This window comes from Erythrolamprus reginae, chromosome 2, assembly GCF_031021105.1.
Source record: "Erythrolamprus reginae isolate rEryReg1 chromosome 2, rEryReg1.hap1, whole genome shotgun sequence".
Taxonomy (NCBI): domain Eukaryota; kingdom Metazoa; phylum Chordata; class Lepidosauria; order Squamata; family Dipsadidae; genus Erythrolamprus; species Erythrolamprus reginae.
This window is the reverse complement of record NC_091951.1, coordinates 273267024-273281946: the sequence shown is the minus strand read 5'-3', so window position 1 is coordinate 273281946 and position 14923 is coordinate 273267024. Positions and strand designations below refer to the sequence as shown.

Genomic DNA, 14923 nt, shown 5'->3' with positions numbered 1-14923 from the left:
GGTGCTTGGCAACCAGATCACATTTACAACTGGTTGCTCTGTTTCTCAGTCATATGATCATGATTTATGTCTTTTTTGCCTATTTACACTGCTTCAGAAGAATGGGTTTACTTAATCATATGCTTAATAACCACAGTGATTTGCTTAACTGCTGTGAAAAATGTCAAAAATCCCAATTCAATCATGTGAATATCTCAACTTATGACCATGATGACTTACAACTGAATTTATTTATTTATTTTATTTATTTATTAGATTTGTATGCCGCCCCTCTCCGTAGACTCGGTACAGTATCCACTATGGTACCAATTGTAGTCATAAATCGAGAATTGCCTGTATCTTTTCCTAGTCAATGTAGGAGGAGCTAAGGCTGAATCCAAACTCTACAGAGTTTGTAGCCCTTATAAGTTTGTGGTGAAACAAAATGGGCAAATCTGCTCTAAATCAATGGAACGATGAAGAAAAAAAGATTCATAATACAATAATTCTTAAAACATGTGGCATGATTTATTTTAAACTATAGTAGGTGTGAAATTATGTTATCTGTGACATTCCTTACAAAAAGAAATACGAAGTACTGAATCCCATTTGAATGACTCCTGAGAACAAAGAAAGAACAAAGGATAATTTCAAAGTCTTAAACCTATAATTTCACTACCCATTTTTGCAGTTTGACACCTCACACCCCAATTTTGTTGTATTTCTTATGCACATGGATAATTTTTAAAATGAAGTCACTGTCTGAAGACATCCACTTGAAAACATTGTGAAATCTCAACTTTGAATTTATTCTAGACATGTTGTTTGGACATAACGGTATCATTATATATCCATCCCATATTCACACCATTTATGCCAATATTTCTAAGAACTGCTATCATAGATCCTTTTGTTTTAAAGGGATATGAATACAAATCATTTCCAAAATCATAGGAGAAGTTCCCTGAAAGGAGAAGCAAAATGCTTTTATCTGAGAATGAAGCTGTGCAAAGAGCTTTTTTTTTCTCTTTTGCCCCCACTTCACCTCCCAAGTGCTACTCTGGAGAAATACAATTGCTGGAAAAACATGAATTTAGTACAAAAGGCTGCAGTCAGTAGAAAGTATCTGCAAAGTGTGAGGGTGACCTTTGAACAAGTACAGAATAATCTTTCTAGTACAAAATTTCCAAAATTCTGCATAGAAAGTAATTGTTTGTCTATATAAGTTTTTTTATTTGTTATTGTCTATTTTTATTATTTTATGACTTCCTTTGCACTTGTAGGGATCAAAAAAAAAATCAATCCCTAAATTTTAATTCACCTGTGTGTTTCTTTATATTAACAGTTTTACATTTTAAAGCTTATTTCTGAAAAAAAAAATACTGTATTTAAAGACTTCTAGTAAATACTCTTATTAATGAACTATAATATATTTTTTCATAAGATTCCCGGTAATTGTCAAACAAGCACACTTTAATCTTCATCCTTTGAAGATTAAAAATACACCGTGTACTTTTCAGATTCTTTCCAGTTTAATACACTGTTTCATTTGATGGATTTGTTTTTCCAAGTTGAACTTTCAGGACTCAGAACACCATATCACAACTGCACAAGACCTTTTGTGGAAATGGAAAAAAAAGAGAGAGAGAAAGAAGAAAATCCATCCAACTAGCTTGTCAGGGCTTGTGCCAGTTAAATCCAAAATCTCCGACTATGTTTTGTTTATTGGTTACAGGGGTTTTTTGGCACCAGATTACTGAAGGCAGTATTTGGAGGCTGTCAGTGAATCTCTTCTGAGCTCTTAATGAGGCTAATCCCATGACAGGACATTCCAAGTAGCTAATGGGCGCAAGTTCATTGCTTACTTTAACATCTTCTCATGGTCAAAACTGGAATGAAAAACTTGTCTGGTGGGCAGTCATGGGGCATTAGCATTAGTAGAATGACCAGCTGCAGTGAAAATTAGACAGCACAAATGGATCAGAGAGAGCATGAAACAGACTAAGTGTGGGAGGAAAGGTAAACATTATTATTGTTGTTAGTGTTGTTAGTCCTAATAACAAAATATAATTGAAACCAAATTCGCTCAAATGGTATAACATTTAACATAATGTTGTGTTTTATTAATTAAAGCTAAAATAATACAGACTACAAATGTATGAAGATTATAAAACACAATTTATAGAAATTTGGATATGCATTACGGTTTATTGTCAATTCTTCATTCTTTTTGGTGATTTAAACTAAATAGTAATGTTTCTTGCTATTTGTCTTTCTTGCGATTTGTCTTTTGTACAGCAATAAATCAGTTTAGAGAACAGAGTATTTTTTACAATTGTGTAGAAAAATATTAATAAGTAATAAGCTATTGGCAGCAAACGAGGCAAAACTAAACAATAGACATTTTAAATCTAGATAGTGTTTTAATATATTGTTGTAAACTGTAAGATATATTTATAATTGAATGTTAAAATATTTTCAATATTTTTTCTGATTGTCATTAATGTTTCGTAGCAGTTGAAGCATGTATAATAATGCAATCATATTTGTGTTAATGTCATAACTATTGTTCTTTTGACTTAGTGATCAATTGAACACTGCCTAATGCCTACCAAACTATTACATACATGTCTAGTCTACTAGATAATGCTTAAAGCAGAAGGTATGATTATATATATATGTTTGGTTTAACCAGTTAGCTTTTCTGATAATTTCATAAAATATTTTACATTTAATTTTTATATTGTTTATATTTCTAAAGGTGAATCCAAATTACCTTTTAAGAACGCTTGTTCATAATATAATTTTATTCTTTATTTTCAAGCTTCTAGTCAACCAAAGGTTAACTAAATAAGTAAGCAAATAAAATTGAATAAAGGAAGAATTTAAAGGGCAGCATTTAAAAAATGAATCTTAAATTGTTTTTCCTACACAGTTTCTGGTGTCTAGGAAAAGCATTTTCATTTAAGAAATCAATGGTTGCAATTTTTTATATTGTATATTGTTTATATTGTAATACATAATTAATCAAGTCATATTTCATCTTTGTTAAAACTAGTGGGTTTTATTTGACAATCACTATAAAACAGTTTGCATTATTTAAGCATTTGTTAGCAATAAAAACAGGCTATTAAATGTTTTGCTTGATCTCTAAATAAATGTTCTACCTAAGTATGAAGTTTTTGCATCCATCTTTATCACAGAGCATTAAAACAGTTTTTTAAAAATCCAATTTCCGTACTAGATCAGCATTAAAATGCACTAAAGGTATCAGGCTGCTGTGTCCAACCTCAGGCTAAAATACAAGAAGTAATAGAAAATATCCCAAACTCATCGGACTTTATCAAAATTAAAAGGAAATAGAAAGAAGAAAGGGGCAATTATAAAATCAATGCACCTAAATAGTGCCATGTTCAGTATGCATCCAACACTTTAATCTTATAAATTTCTGCTTGAAACTGCCTATATTCTTGAACATTACCTTAATAATTCTAAAATCGTTGCTTAGAATCTGAATTCTTAAGTTTCCAACAATCTTAAATCTTATTGTTATATTTATTAAACATATATGCTACCATCAACGTTTTCCATATTGATATTTTGTAAGTGGCCTATGCCCAACGTTGATTTTTAAAAAAATTGGTTTATATTGTCAAATACATTTTATATTTAAATAACATTATATATTAATACAGATTAAATATCAATAAATTGTTTCAAGCATTTGTTAAAACAATTTCCTGATGCTTGAAAGGTAATAATTTCCGATCATAGCTTGAGTGTTAAAATCCAGACATAATTTCTTGTGTTTTTGAATAAGAGTTTTGTATTATACAGAAACTGAAATTAAGTATGCCTTCTATTGTTTTTGCATTTCTCATCCTTGGTAACATGAATGATGATAAAAGTTTATATTCAGAGTACATGCAGTGAAAATGATTTTATGCCAGATAGGCCTATCTCTTTCCCCCCTCCCTCCCTCCCTCCTTCTCTCCTTCTCCTCTCCCTCCCTCCCCTTCTCTCTTTCTTTCTCTGTGTGTGCGTTCGCTGTCTGCTCCCTTTCGGACTCAATGGATTTGCTGTGCCTGTGCTATATGAACAATCATCTATTAGGTCACTTCTTATATACAATTATTTTAACAATGTCATTAATGAGAGTTATATAGTATATCTTGATATTCTTCTGTCACACGAGCAACCCTGCATAGTCATGGTGATTTTAAAAAATTACTTTTTCCTATTACCAGATTACTTGCATGACCACCTCCTACCGCATGAATCCCAGCAATCTGTTAGGACCCACAGAGTTGGCCACCTCCAGGTTCCGTCAACTAGACAGTATCGCTTGGTGGGGCCTAGGGGAAGACCCTTCTCTGTGGGGGCTCTGGCCCATCGGAAACAGCTCCCCCCAGAGATTCGTACCGCCCCACACCCTCCTCACCTTCCACAAGAATTTGAAAATCTATTTATGCCGTCAGGCTTGGGGTCACTAGACCCTAGCCTTTGGACAATGAGCATATTGTATGTTTGTTGTTTGAATCCGAATGAATGATTTTTAATGTTTCAAGGTTTTTGGAATTGTTTTTAGATTAGTTATTTATATGAATTGGATTTCAGATGTTTCATTGTTTTTTGATATGTTGTGAGCCGCCCCAAGTCTTCAGAGAGGAGTGGCATACAAGTCAAAGAAAGAGAGAGAGAGAGAAGGAAGGAAGGAAGGAAGGAAGGAAAAAAAGAAAGAAAGAAAGAAAGAAAACATGTACTGTGGCATCATGACTTAAGACCACACTTTTAATATTCCAGTGATGAATACAATATATAAGTGGGAGTGCTTGCCTTGTAATATCACAAAGTATTTTAATCATATGTCTATCCTGCAGACACCTATGTTCCCAGCATACTGATCCATCTATCCCCTCTTTTTCCTGTGAATTCCTCCACCGTTCTTCCAATTCTGTTCCGAAGCTTAAACAATTTTGGATTGTGGAGGGGAAGGAATGAAATCAGACCTCTGTGCCTAAGCTGCTATGCCATTTATTAAAATTGAATATAATGTAGAAAATGACAAATCAGAGTAGATAAAGACAATGGTTGTGTTACGTAGCCTATGGAGTTTCTATTCTCACAACCTTTTTCTTTTGATCTGCTAAATCTGATACTGACATTTAATTAACCTTTACTATAGAATGCTTTAAAAATTGTAATAGAAGTATGTGCCTACTCTAAATTTATCCTTACAGGTGTGGATATATAATTATCATGAATCTGGAGGGGAAATAATTTTTGAACTTTGAGCTGCTGACAATGCTTGCTGAGAATACCTTCCCACCAGAGCTGAACCTTATATGCCTTTATATGCCTACATTTCTGTGTGTTCTTCTTAATTATTTAACATTCTTTGCTGCATCTGTGTTCCTTGTTTCCCAAATGCCTTCCACATGAATTGTGGTGGTATTTTATACTCCCATGCTTGAATCTAAAACTTCAGTAGATAAAAAATATCAAGGTTCTCTGATGACCTTGAATTGTTTTAAAGGACAAAAGAATTCAATATTCCACTATGCACAACAGATTTTTTTAAAAAAAAGAATTCATAAAAGAAAAATAACACAACATCAAGGCCTTTCTTATCAGTTGGAGAATGTTGATTTGTCATTTATTTCCATTAATCATATTTTATAGATTGTGTGGTATTAATATTAATATAGTGTGCAGCCCATCATCTGGAAGGAATGCACTGATGTGCATTAGAGCATAACACCATCCCTGAGTTATGCTGCTACAAGGCATCTGTTAAAATACTTCGTGGCTCTTTAAAATTTGATAAGTTTTTTTTTCAAAATTCATCTTGTTTCTTTTCAGGCTCAGAAGTCATGGATAGAGAGAGCATTTTACAAAAGGGAATGCGTCCATATAATCCCCAGCACCAAAGACCCCCATAGGTAAGTGTGCTATATTTGGTTACTTAATTTGCATTGAATATGCATGCTATAATATATACTTAAAAGTTACGCCTTTGATATATTCCAAAGGAACAACATCTTAAAGCAACTAATTTAAATATACACTGTACTGAGAATTTATAGTACACTGATTCATTTTTTTATCTCCTCCAGTACCCCAGGATGGAGATAGGGTAGTTATTTATGAAAAACGTTTAAATGATTTAAAAGAAAGAGAATAGATTTCTTCTTCCATTTAAACAGGAATGGATCATTTCTAAGATCATATAACCAGATCTTTAGTCTTTTTCTCTATGTTTCCATGTGGGGCCAATGCCATTCCACAAGGCTTTTCAACTTTTGTAGAAGCTTTGGAGGGCACATCAGGGAGAAAATATATTTTTTCTGTGGTAACTTCCATTTTACTGATAGATGTAAAAAGTTGGACACAGCCTAGAACAGTGATGGCGAACCTTTTTTTCCTCGGGTGCCAAAAGAACATGCGCACCTGCTATTGCATATGCGCAAGTGCCCATACCCATAATTCAATGTCTGGGGAGGGCGAAAACAGCTTCCACCCCACCTTGGAGGCTCTCTGGAGGCCAGAAACGGCCTGTTTCCCAATTCAGGTGGGCCCAGTAGGCCCCTTTTCCACCCTTCCCTGGCCCCAAAGGCTTCCCTAGAGCCGTGGAAGGCAAAAACACCCTCACCCATCCCCCCAGAGGCTCTCTGGAAGCCAAAAATGCCCTCCCATAGTCTATGTGAGCCAAAAATCAGCTGGATGGTTGAAGCTGAGCTAGGGCAATGGCTCGCATGCCAGCAGATATGGCTCTGTGTGCCACCTGTGACACCCATGCCATAGGTTCGCCATCACTGGCCTAGTACATTTAACTCAGACAGGGAGTGATTGGCTCAAAGTCATGCAGCTGGCTTCTATCACTAAGGCAGGATTTCTACTTTCTACCCTGGTGTCTTAACCACTAGACCACTGGTCAAAATCAAATTCATTGAGGGCTGCATCAGGGTTGTTTTTTACCTCTGGGGGCCAGGGTAAGCGTGGCCAGCTCAACGTGTCAATGGTGCCTGTGATGGCCCAAGTACTCTGCCAGAAAAAACAGGGTCTTGAGTTCTGTTTTCAGTTGCTATTGTGTTCTGCAAAGTCCTCTGCCAATGAAAATGCAAGTGCCGTTTTCGGCTGCGATAGTGTCCTGTAACTTTCTGCCCGCAAAAAAGGGCTGCCCAGGGCCCTCCTGAGCTCATTTTTTTAATGTCAGAGGCACTGTGAGCCAATCCTTTGCTGTTTCCAGGGCAGCCCTGCAGGCCTGATCTAAACACCTTGTGGGCCAAATCTGTCTTGCAGGCCTTGAATTTGACACCTCTGCAATAGACTACACTGGCTCTTGTGGCTGTGTCTTTGCAATACTTTATATAAAAAGACAGTAATGGTTACAAAATGCAGTCTTTTAATTTGGTTACTGATTTCTGAGAGAAAATAAGTAAAAGATGTTTTAAATATATGTATGATTATTCTAAATGTATTCACTTGCGTCAGAATTGGCTACAGCTGTGCCAGTCAGTGTTATAATCTTATTTCCACTGTGAATATAAAGTAAAGCTTAACAATATTTTTTGCTTGGTTTTATTGTGTGTATCTATGTCTGTGTGTGTCTGCAGATATTATACTATTGAAACCTCTTTTCACAAGTGCTACGTTTTGCACATCATTACAATTGGCCTAGTTAACTATACAGTGGTACCTCTACTTAAGAGCGCCTCTACTTATGAACTTTTCTAGATAAGAATCGTGTGTTCAAGATTTTTTTGCCTCTTTTGAAGAACCATTTTCCACTTACAAATCTGAAACTGTAACCGGAAAAGGCAGGGAGAAGCCTCCGTGGGGCCTTTCTAGGAATCTCCTGGGAGGAAACAGGGCTGGAAAAGGCAGGTAGAAGACTCTGTGGGGCCTCTCTAGGAATCTCCTGGGAGGAAACGAGGCCGGAAAAGGTGGGGAGAAGCCTCCATGGGGCCTTTCTAGAAATCTCCTGGGAGGAAACAGGGCGGGGAGAAGCCTCCATGGGGACTCTCTAGGAAACTCCTGGGAGGAAACAGGGCCTCCACCCTCCCTGTGGTTTCCCCAATCGCACGCATTATTTGCTTTTACATTGATTCCTATGGGAAAAATTGCTTCTTCTTACAAACTTTTCTACTTAAAAACCTGGCCACAGAATGAATTAAGTTCATAAGTAGAGGTATCATTGTATCTCATTCTCCTGGCAAAATGGTTACTTACTTCATGCAAGACTTCTAGTAACTTTAGTCTTCTGTTTATTATAACAAAGTATTAAGTAGTTTTTGCTTAATGCCATAGGTGTTGCTGTGGGCGCCTAATAGGTCAACATGTGGGACTTACTCCAAGTATCTCCATTATTCAGAATGAGAAAAATGAAAGCCGGCTCGCTCGAAATGACATCCAGTCAGAGAAGTGGTCAATCGGAAAGCACACCCAGCTCAGCCCCACGGATGCCTTTGGAACCATTGAGTTTCAAGGAGGTGGTCACTCAAATAAAGCCATGGTAATTTCAAAAATGCTAATGTTCAAATGAATTTCTTACTCTATCTGATATACGGGGGGTTTATTTTCTAGCATAGAATATCTCTCTCTAGGCTTCTGTATAAGAACCATTATAATTATTTGTATGCTATATAGAGAAATCTACATATTACAAAAATCCATTGGTAACTTAGATAGACCCTTGCAGTCAAGGAGTTCATTATCAAAGACAACTGTATTTAAACTACAGTATGTTTCCTGGATCCCAGAAATTCCATGAGAATCATCCAGGGGTTATACATGACAGTTTAATTCTAAATATTGTTACAATTTCAATTTTTTAAAATCTTTATTCAATTGTTTCATTTAACAAGATAAAAGTCTATTAATGTATTACACACTTATTTTTCACATTGAGAAATGTTCTTTTGATATCTCAATTTGGAAAATCACTGGTCTAAGAAAACAAATGAGGAAAGTCATAAAACAGAATTTCAAGAAACCAACAGGGTAGGAAGTCTGTGGGCAAGGTAGAACACCCACATGCGTTGAAGTTAGAAAATGTGGCTTATCTTCTTGGTAAAACACAGACAATTGAAGGTACATTTCTGAAATAGTGGGAAGCTACTGATACTCCTAGCAGACTTTATGAACAAAGATGGATCAGTGGTCAGATTTTGCAGCAAACTGATATTATGTAAGAACGATGACGTGCAATGTCATTATAATGCCAAACCCAGACTTGGGTAGTTGCATCCCAACAATTATGTATATTGTAGGTTTGGCACCATAATATGCATTTTGCCATTTGCCTTCTCTTGCATTTCTCCTGTGCTTGCAGAAGCACCCATGCTTTTGTGTCTCACATTGTTCCTAAGGATTATGGGTACTACAAAACTTTGTGGGTTTCTGATACGGATATTGCCAGGCCAGTTTTTATCTATGCTACAGATTATATAACTGTAAATGGAAGGCAAATAATGTTGTGGCATATATTCAATTGCGTAATTGTAGAAGCAATGTAATCTAAATGCCAGTCCCCCAGATGTTAAATTTCAACATTATTTTGTGTTAAATGAGAGATAATTATTTAGATCACTGATATTTTATTGTTAAGTTTGCTGACCTTAGATTCATGTCCTTCCCCTATCTCATACCTTTTCATTCAGCTCAACTTTTAATATTAATTTAATATAACCTTACTGTAAAAATCTAAAAGCTTCATAAATGAATGTTTGAAGTTGGCTTGATTCAATAAATGGGAGTTAAAAGATTAATATAAACTTGGCATATGTGCCATATGGTAACTTCTTAAAGAGAAATTAACAATTGGGTTTAGAGGCATATGCAAATCATTTGAGGAAGCAGCCTCTGAGCATTCACACATACACTCAATCAGTAAAGGGCAGCCATTTGTGGCTCTACTGGAATGCTCTAGCGGTGGTAGTGCAGATTATCTCTGAGACCGCCTTCTGATGCATGTATCCCAGCGACCAGTGAGGTCCCACAGAGTTGGCCTCCTTAGGGTCCCATCGACCAAACAATGTTGGTTGGCGGGACCTAGGGGAAGAGCCTTCTCTGTGGGAGCCCCGGCCCTCTGGAATCAATTCTCCCCAGAGATTCGCACTGCCCCCTCCCTCCTTGCCTTCTGAAAGAGCTTAAAAACTCATCTTTGCCGCCAGGCTTGGGACTCTTAGATCTTCCCCTGACCACTGAATGCCTTAAGTATGATTGCTGAATGTTGGTTAATAAGTAAATTTTTTAGGTTAATCTTCTCTTTCTAATTGTTTTTAATATTGTAGTACTAATTGGATTATATTACTGTTCTTTTTTTATATATTTGCTGTGAGCTGCCCTGAGTCCTCGGAGAGGGGCGGCATACAAATTCAATTAAATAAATGTGTGCACCGCCGCCACCGCGCCTTGCAGGACCCAGCTCTGCGGCCGCTGGCCAACATCAGCAGAGTTGCCTCATGCCCTCCTGATGAGCGCCTAGCAGGGGACACTGTTGCTGCTCACTGGAGTGGCAAGATTCGGCTTCTGCACATGCGCAGAAGTCGAATCCCACGTGCACGGCGCATGCATGGCCGGCAGTGATGGAGCCGCACGCGCAGCTCCATTTCCACCAGTGGAACAATGTTCCATGCCGTTCTGCCTATTGCCCACCCCTGCACTCAAGGACAGGCACACACCTACATACATCAGAAGACTAAAGAGCAGGGGTCTCAAACTCGCGGCCTGTGTGCCAACTGCAGCCCTCGGGACAATAGTTTGCGGCCCCCATCTCAATATCAAAGTTTAATGTTAGTGTGGCCCGAGTTTGATACGAATGGCACTTTTCAGTGTTTTGTGTGGAGCTGAATGTGGTTTCTTCAGTCTTCTATATCTGCTGTATTATTATTATTATTATTATTATTATTATTATTATTATTATTATTATTATTATCATCATCATCATCATCATCATCATCATCATCTTCATTTTCATTTTCATTTTATTTATTTATTACTGATTTATTTGTTTTTTTCTTATGAATTTGTTAATTTATTTTTATTTTTTAACACAAAATAAGATGAAAAAATAAAGACATTTGATAACATTGGAATGTTTTTGTAAGAGCTTTTCTTGTGGAAAACCTGATGCGGCCCAGCCTCACCCAGACTCTACCTCCAGCGGCCCCCCAGGTCAATGGAGGTTGAGACCCCTGCTATTGAAACTATAGAAAGCCTTGAAACAGTCACACCGATATTTAGGGAAGATCCAATAGTTTGTATAGGCTATTGAAGACACAAATTCAGGTTGCTGTTTTGCTTGCACATGAAATGCTTTGTCAAATAAATTACACAGATTTACTGCCTTTGTACTTACATGAGTGGACCTTGGCTTACATAATCCATTTTTTTTTTCTATTTTGAGGATGATAAACTGCCATGGAGATAGAAACAGTTTCTCTTTATAAAAGTAGCAGGAATTTCCTTAAAGCAATTCATCACTTATTCTAAGTACCTCACAATCTTGGAAAATTGGTATTTTATTGTATTACTGCTGTTTGTAAATTATCAATTCAAAATGGTATTCTGAGTAGGTTATAAGGTTCTCCTGAATGAAGGCGAATATATGTGTACCACGATAATATACGTGTGCTCACTGGTACTAAAGCTTTCATCTTCCGAGCTTTCGGACTCATGCTGGAACCCATCTTCAGGGAACTTCTCTCTAACAGAGTGTGTGCCATTCTGCGTGTGGTATTTTTAGTGTCTGGTTTATGTGGATTTTTTAGATGTTGATTGAGGTATGTTGATGACTGGCTTTTAAATCATTAACTGTCATTTGCTTGTGTTGTCCAGCCTCGCGTTCCAAGTACTTGATAGGCTTATGTTAAATCAGCACTCCTGTTGAAGCTGTTTCCCAAGCTTCAATCACTTCCCTGGCTGTTTTTGTGCCTGCTTATCCAACAATCTTAGTAGCTGTAAAATTGAATGTGTATCCTTTTTCATTGTAGTGTGAGGCTGCCAAAGAGTTTGGGTCTCCTCTTGTGACCGCTTTCTTGTGTTCTTGCAATCTGATAGTTCGCTTCCTCCCCATCTGTCCTACATAGTCACAGGGGCAATCCATGCAGGGATTCGGTAGACTATATTGAAAATATCTCTCACCTCCAAGTGATTTTAAAATTATTTTGATCTTATGCTATGTAAATATTAAATAGAATATTGCTTAAGTTTAAAAACAACAACCTGTCTCATTTAATTGCAACACAGTTCTTCGCATTACTAAATTATTAAATTATTTTTCCTGATAGGCTTTTCATACTTAGGCAACATTTACACTTCACATTTGTCAATGAAATAGATAAACTGAAGCTGCTGCATTAAGATGCTCCATTGCTAGCTCCTCCGATGAGTGACTTTCAGTTTGGTGCAGTGGTTAAGGTGCTTGTTCAAAAAACAGGAGATTGAGTTTAGTTACACCTTAGCTACGAAAGCTAGTTGGGTGACCTTGGATTAGTCACTCTCTCTCTCAGCCCAACTCAATCTCATAGTTGTGAAGAAAATAAGAGAAGGGAGGAATATTATTATGTTGGTCACCTTGAGTTATTTATAGAAATAATAAAGATGGGATAATGAATAAATGGATTTATTCTATGCCAGCATTTGCAAACCACCAGTATTGCTGCAGATTAAAAGAGTTAATTTAGAGTTAAATTAATGAATCAGTAGTAAAGACATATGATGGGAAACTATTTCTCATAATCTGGTCCAAAGGCTCAGAACCCCTAGTACTGATGTGGCAAACGTTTCCCAACCATTTTTATATATAACCATAAAAAACGCACAACAATTTCATGGAATTATCTTTATCCAAAAAAAACCATTGATAGAATTTTTATTTAGCTAAATGTTGCCATTATTAGATTTTAACCCATCAGGGAGGAGGGGTTCTTTTTAATATTTGATCAACTCAAGATGATGAACGTATTTAATATTCTTGCCTCTTATTTTTCATGTTACCAGAGATGGAACAAATACGTTTATTACAATTTAACTCTCTCTTTTTTTTACATTTTCAATCAATGTCCCTTGTCTTCTAGTATGTGCGGGTGTCTTTTGACACAAAACCTGATCTTCTTCTACACTTGATGACCAAGGAATGGCAGCTTGAACTACCAAAACTCCTCATCTCAGTACATGGAGGCCTCCAGAATTTTGAACTGCAACCAAAGCTCAAACAAGTATTTGGGAAAGGCCTCATTAAAGCTGCAATGACAACTGGAGCATGGATATTTACCGGCGGAGTAAATACAGGTAATAAAAACTGTCAAGGGAAAAAAATCACTGGAGTAAATATATCTCAGAAGGCTTGTCAAAGAAATATATCACTGCACATTCCTTTCCTTCCTTTTTACATAAACATCATATTAAATACATATTTTCATTTAGCAGGCACATCTTTTATAAAAATGTAAGTAGCCAAAATACGATTCTAAGCAATGACAGGAAAAAACTGAACTGGATTCAGTTGGGTTTGTTGTTGATGTACTTGCCTCCCAGCAATTCTGCCTAGAGGTGGTAGCCAGATTAGCGGTGGAATTCCCCAGGCTTATGGTGCTGGGGAACTTCAATTTGCCATCGCTTGACGAATCCTTGGACATAGCTCAGAAGTTCATGGCTTCCATGACAATCATGGACCTACTGTCCCAAGTAGTTCAGGGTCTGACTCATAAGGGGACATACAGACTTGACCTATTGTTCCTCTTTGGACAGTGATTAATGGGGTATAGATGCTTCTCTTTTGTCATGGTCAGATCATTTCCCTGCTGATGTTTAAGGCACCACTCTCCCATTGCAGGGAGGCGGAACCGATTAAGTGGTTCTGCCCCAGATGCCTAATGGACCTGAAGGGTTACAGAGGGAGCTTGTGGAAATACCTGACTCCCTTGTCCACAATCTGATTGAGTCCTTGGTGGTTGCCTGGAACAGGGCATCATCAAGTACTGGACTGGATTACACCTTTGCGACTTCTCCGTGACAGTGAATCCAGGAAATCTCCATGGTTTGCCAGGGAGCTCTGGGATATGCAGCGCCAGAAGAGATGTCACTGGAGAACCAGTAACTCCAAATCTGACCAAACACTGTTTATTAGGACTTACTTAGTGGTGATACGGCCGGCAAAATGTTCACATTTTGTTGCACTTATGGCATCACCTGATTCGGGCCCAGCCGCCCTCTTTAGGGTGACTCGTTCCCTTCTCAATGCAGGGGGAATGGAGGAGCCCTTGCAGAGTAGAGCTGAGGAATTTGTTCAATTTCTGTCGGATAAAGTCACCCAGATTTGGAGGGACCTGGACTCTGATTGGGCAATTCCAGCCGAGATGACAGGGGTAGGTCTTAGTCCTATTGTGTGGGGATGAATTTGATCCTGTGATTTCTGAGGATGTGAACAAGGCTATGGGAGCGATGAGTTCCTCCATGTGTTTATTGGACCTGTGCCCTCCTGGTTTGTTTCAGCCAGCAGGGAGGTGGTACGAGGCTGGTTCTAGGCTTTGGTTAAAGCCTCCTTGAGGGAGAGGTCCCTCCCACAATCATTAAAGGAATTAGTTGTGAGGCTCCTCCTCAAGAAGTCTTCCCTGGATCCAGATGAATTAAAGAACTTTCATCCAGTCTCCAACCTACCCTTTGTGGGAAAGGTTGTAGAGAAAGTGGTGGCAGTTCAGCTCCTATGGTCATTGGATGAAACAGATTATCTGGACCCTTTTCAATCAGGCTTCAGACCTGACTACAACATGGAAACTGCTTTGGTCACTCTGATGGATGATCTCTGGCAAGCCCGAGATGGAAGTCATTCCTCTCTCTTGGTGCTACTTGATCTCTCAGCTGCTTTTGATACAATTGACCATGGTATCCTTCTGCGATGACTAAGGGAGTTGGGAGTGGGAGGCACTGTGATTTGGTT

At 37.7% G+C, this 14923-nt stretch overlaps 1 protein-coding gene across 1 annotated transcript in view; it reads left to right on the top strand.

Moving 5' to 3' along the window:
• LOC139162381 (transient receptor potential cation channel subfamily M member 3-like) overlaps positions 1 to 14923 on the top strand; it is a 262448-nt gene that overhangs the window by 215128 nt on the left and 32397 nt on the right. Inside the window, exons 2-4 of the mRNA XM_070742666.1 lie at positions 5842 to 5921; positions 8290 to 8494; positions 13062 to 13275. Of these exons, the coding sequence (XP_070598767.1) occupies positions 5842 to 5921; positions 8290 to 8494; positions 13062 to 13275 (499 nt within the window). The remainder of the gene's footprint in view (positions 1 to 5841; positions 5922 to 8289; positions 8495 to 13061; positions 13276 to 14923) is intronic.